The sequence below is a fragment of the Suillus paluster genome, assembly GCF_016628075.1.
Source record: "Suillus paluster strain FC165 chromosome Unknown EDB91scaffold_498, whole genome shotgun sequence".
In the NCBI taxonomy this organism is placed as follows: domain Eukaryota; kingdom Fungi; phylum Basidiomycota; class Agaricomycetes; order Boletales; family Suillaceae; genus Suillus; species Suillus paluster.
The window spans coordinates 2,136-5,964 of NW_024538058.1; the positions used below are offsets into that span (position 1 = coordinate 2,136).

The following is a 3,829-nucleotide window of genomic DNA, read 5'->3' on the forward strand; positions in this document are numbered from 1 at the left end:
TGGACAAGTCTGCACAGTTTAGCCACATGTCAGTGGTTGACAGAACAAAGAAAATGAAATAGCCCATAATGCTCATCCCGCTCTCAGATCTCAAAGTTGTTTTGAGTTTTTTTTTTCAGTCGCAATGATCCAGAGAATGTGCTCATACTCTGTTAGTTGTGGTGATTGAGCACCTTATGGTGCAAGTTATTTGTGTTATGATGTTGCTTCCTCTATTGGACTCTCACTTAGCATGTGATGTGAATTCCTTACTTACTTAGGCAGTGTTTACACTTGTTTACATAGACTTGCCCATAGGTAGCAAGTCCTGTGTTGGTTGCTCTTCAGCAACTGACACTGGACTATAGTCCTGTTCACTCTCATTAGCTCACTTGTGGCTTGGTTCACTTGGTTATTCTAACATGATTATCTTCTGCACTCAATGACTTGTTGTATCAGCTAGTTGGATGGATGGATACGTGTGCAGCATACCAGTGTCCTAAGAGAGATATCTCGCATGAAGGCATGGAAAAAGGTGACTTCAATCTTTCCATTTCCATGATTGTTCGTGGTGTAGCTCTTGAGTACCTTGTTCAGCCGTTTAAAGAGAAACGTCCAAAACCCATAGACAGGTCCATAATCATGCAACTGGTCGAAAATATGAGTCAGGTAGTGATGGTTTGGCTTGACATTGTCGTTATGTATCTCAGAAGTAAGACGTCAGAGTGTGTTACAGAATGAGGAGCCATTTGTTGAACATACCTTGATGAAACTGGTTAGATACTGGTTCAAAAGGAACTTGGCTCGTGGCATGTCAGCATCATTCACAGAACGACCAAGAATCAGTTTGAGAGCTGCAGTGAGGTGAAGAAAATTTTTTGCATCGTCAGGATGCATCCTCTCGACTGGTTTTGCTGATGGTTCAGCATCTTTCTTTGTGCCTTTGCCCTTTGCGATCTGATTGAGACGCGCCTTCTCCCGCTTGTCCCAGTTCTGAAGGTCCTTCTTGTTCTGTTCCTGATTCTTGGGTGACCATTCCTCCCATATCAGTGGAATCTAAGTGTTAATGAGAACAATGATATGACTTTGACATATGATTGACTTACGATAATCGGACAGAAAACCAATGCCAATCCTTTCCATTCATCAGACGTGAGAGATCCTCCTGCGGGATAGCCGACTTGCTCTGGAAGACGAGCCTCCCAAGGGGGCATTTCAAACTGGTTAATATTAATTGTTAGAGTTGTACAAGTTGAAAATAACGAACAGGGTACTGCGTCCAAATACGTGTGAATCTGATCTAGTTCTCTTGGGACACCAAGAGTTTTTGTGCGCTTACGAAGTGTGTTGGTCTTGATCCAGGAATCAAACCACTGGGTTCGAACAATCCCAAGAAGGATGTTATGCATGGGATCAATTATCATCATCCTCACAGGATCAAAGTACTTGAGGCGTGCCAATTCAAACCACTGGGTTGAGTTTGTCTTGAAGAATTCCTCGCGTGCCTTGTCCGACTCTAGTCGACAATACTCCTCTGCCAGTCATTTGTGATCTTGTCCATCTCGGGCAGGATATGCTGTAAGGTTGCATCTATTAATCAAGAAACTATGAACTTGACTATTACGCACCATCATACATCATGGCTTGTTCAGTTTTGAGATCTGCATGTGGTATATGGCAGTGGGTACAAAAACCTTCAGATTTACTGTGGTCTGCAAAGCCACAGACCTTGCACATGGCTGGATGGTTGCAACAGACAGCAACTAAGGCAACACGAATGTGCCGCCCTTGAACTTTGTTAGCTGGGCATCATCTGGAGGCAGTGGAGGGATATTACCGTTCAGAAACAGAGGAGTTTTCACTTTGATACTATGGTCACACAGGTGTATGAGGTCAGTAACGTAGTCTTGCATAAAATATTGCAGTTGATCTCTGTCACTTTCCTTTGGTCCTGGTGTGATTCCAAATAGAAGAAGATTACGAGGCCAATACCTAGACATATAAATAAATAAATCAGATGTTTTCTAAAGTACAAGAATACGTACTTCAAATGGTTTGGAAGGTTTGCGATACATGTTGATAGTATGCCTGAGCTATGAGATGCTGAGCTACGACTGCGCTGGTAATTGAATCTCCATGTCAAAGGCAAACATCAATGAAAATAACATATTGCAAAAGAAAGAAGCTCTCACCCATCAAATCCCAGAGTGACACCAATTCGCAGCTCATCAGGATCAGATCGGTCAATGCTGTTATCGAAAAATGGTGTCTGATCATGACCTGGGAGTGTTTTCCATATATCACCATCCTGAATACATGTCCGCTTGCCTGGCAGAGATGTAGTTCAACTGCACCAGGCATCCAATTCAGGCTCTATCCCTTCTTGATGGATGAGACGGAGTAAGGCACTCGAGAGGGGGTTTCGGGGGCATTGAAGGCATGGTTTTGGCTTGCCCTCCTTTGGCCCTTGTGCATCAGGTAGCACATTCCCATGTTCGGGTCCCAGGTATGACAAAGAGGATGTAAACAAAGTCTCATCGCACTTCAGACATCGGACATCTGGAGGGGAATCGTGTGGAAACACACGACAACACTTGATGCACATGGCATCAATTCGAAATGTGTCAGTGAGTCCAGTGTGACCAAAGGCTTGTTAGTTGTGGTGATTGAGCACCTTATGGTGCGAGTTATTTGTGTTATGATGTTGCTTCCTCTATTGGACTCTCACTTAGCATGTGATGTGAATTCCTTACTTACTTAGGCAGTGTTTACACTTGTTTACATAGACTCGCCCATAGGTAGCAAGTCCTGTGTTGGTTGCTCTTTAGCAACTGACACTGGACTATAGGTATAGTACACTCATTAGTTTATACAACACAAAAGCAACTGACACTGGACTATAGTCCTGTTCACTCTCATTAGCTCACTTGTGGCTTGGTTCACTTGGTTATTCTAACAGGTTATGAGCCCTGCGCTTTAAGGACCTCAAGTCATTCATTCCTCATCCAACTGCTGCTCCACTCCTTCCCTAGTGTATTCCATCGCATTCTACGCCCCAGGAAACCCTTATCTTTGTGTCTGAGCACCATTTGGACTGTTGGAACACCCATTGTGTTGCTTTTGAGTAGTTCAACCAAGTGGCTTTGTTGAAATTTTCCATAGCCCCTTTTGGTCATCTACCCCCTGTTGCTCACTCCCACCCCTGTTGCTCCCTGTCCTGTCCATTGCTTTCCTGAACGTCCTGCATCATCCTAGACCGTCCTACTTGCCACCCAATCCCTTGCTATGTCGCCCATGACTATCACTCAACTCAGCTCTTCCAACTATCTTATCTGGAGATCAGAGATGGAGTCTTACCTGCGCTCCAAGGGCTTGTGGCTGCTTGTCAGTGGCTCTGAGAAGCGTCCTGCAGACTCACAGCCTGAGGCACAGGCTGTATGGGACCTTAAGGCTGACCAAGCTGCTGGGGAACTCTATCTGGCTTGCCCAGTGGAGATGAGGTCGCAGATTGATGCTATTGAAGATCATCCTGTGCTTATCTGGTCTACCCTTGCCTCCCTGTACTCTAGACAGCGTCGTAGCAGGAGAAAGAAGACCAAGAAGCTCTCCAGGAAGACTCAGAGTCTCGCAGACCCCACTGCATCGCCCTCTCCCACTTCCTTTCCTATTCCTATCAACTCTACTATCATTGAGTTTGCTGGCACTGCTTGTCTTCGCTCTTTTGACCCTTCAAGCACTATCTGTCCCCTTCAACTTGATGCTACTGTCGACTGGAATGCAGACACAGGTGCCACATCCCACATGACCCCTCATCGTCACTGGCTTCGCAATTATACTCCAAATCGCATCC

General features: G+C 45.1%; 1 protein-coding gene across 1 annotated transcript; it reads right to left on the bottom strand.

The window, feature by feature from the left end:
- Positions 1 to 438: 438 nt before the first annotated feature.
- Positions 439 to 1,716, bottom strand: EDB91DRAFT_1240882 (uncharacterized protein; the record flags this gene model as incomplete). Its single annotated transcript, XM_041322041.1, has 5 exons — positions 439 to 684; positions 808 to 1,035; positions 1,086 to 1,199; positions 1,254 to 1,495; positions 1,608 to 1,716. The coding sequence occupies 5 exons, from the start codon at positions 1,714 to 1,716 to the stop codon at positions 439 to 441; spliced, it is 939 nt and encodes a 312-aa protein (XP_041168441.1).
- Positions 1,717 to 3,829: the final 2,113 nt, after the last annotated feature.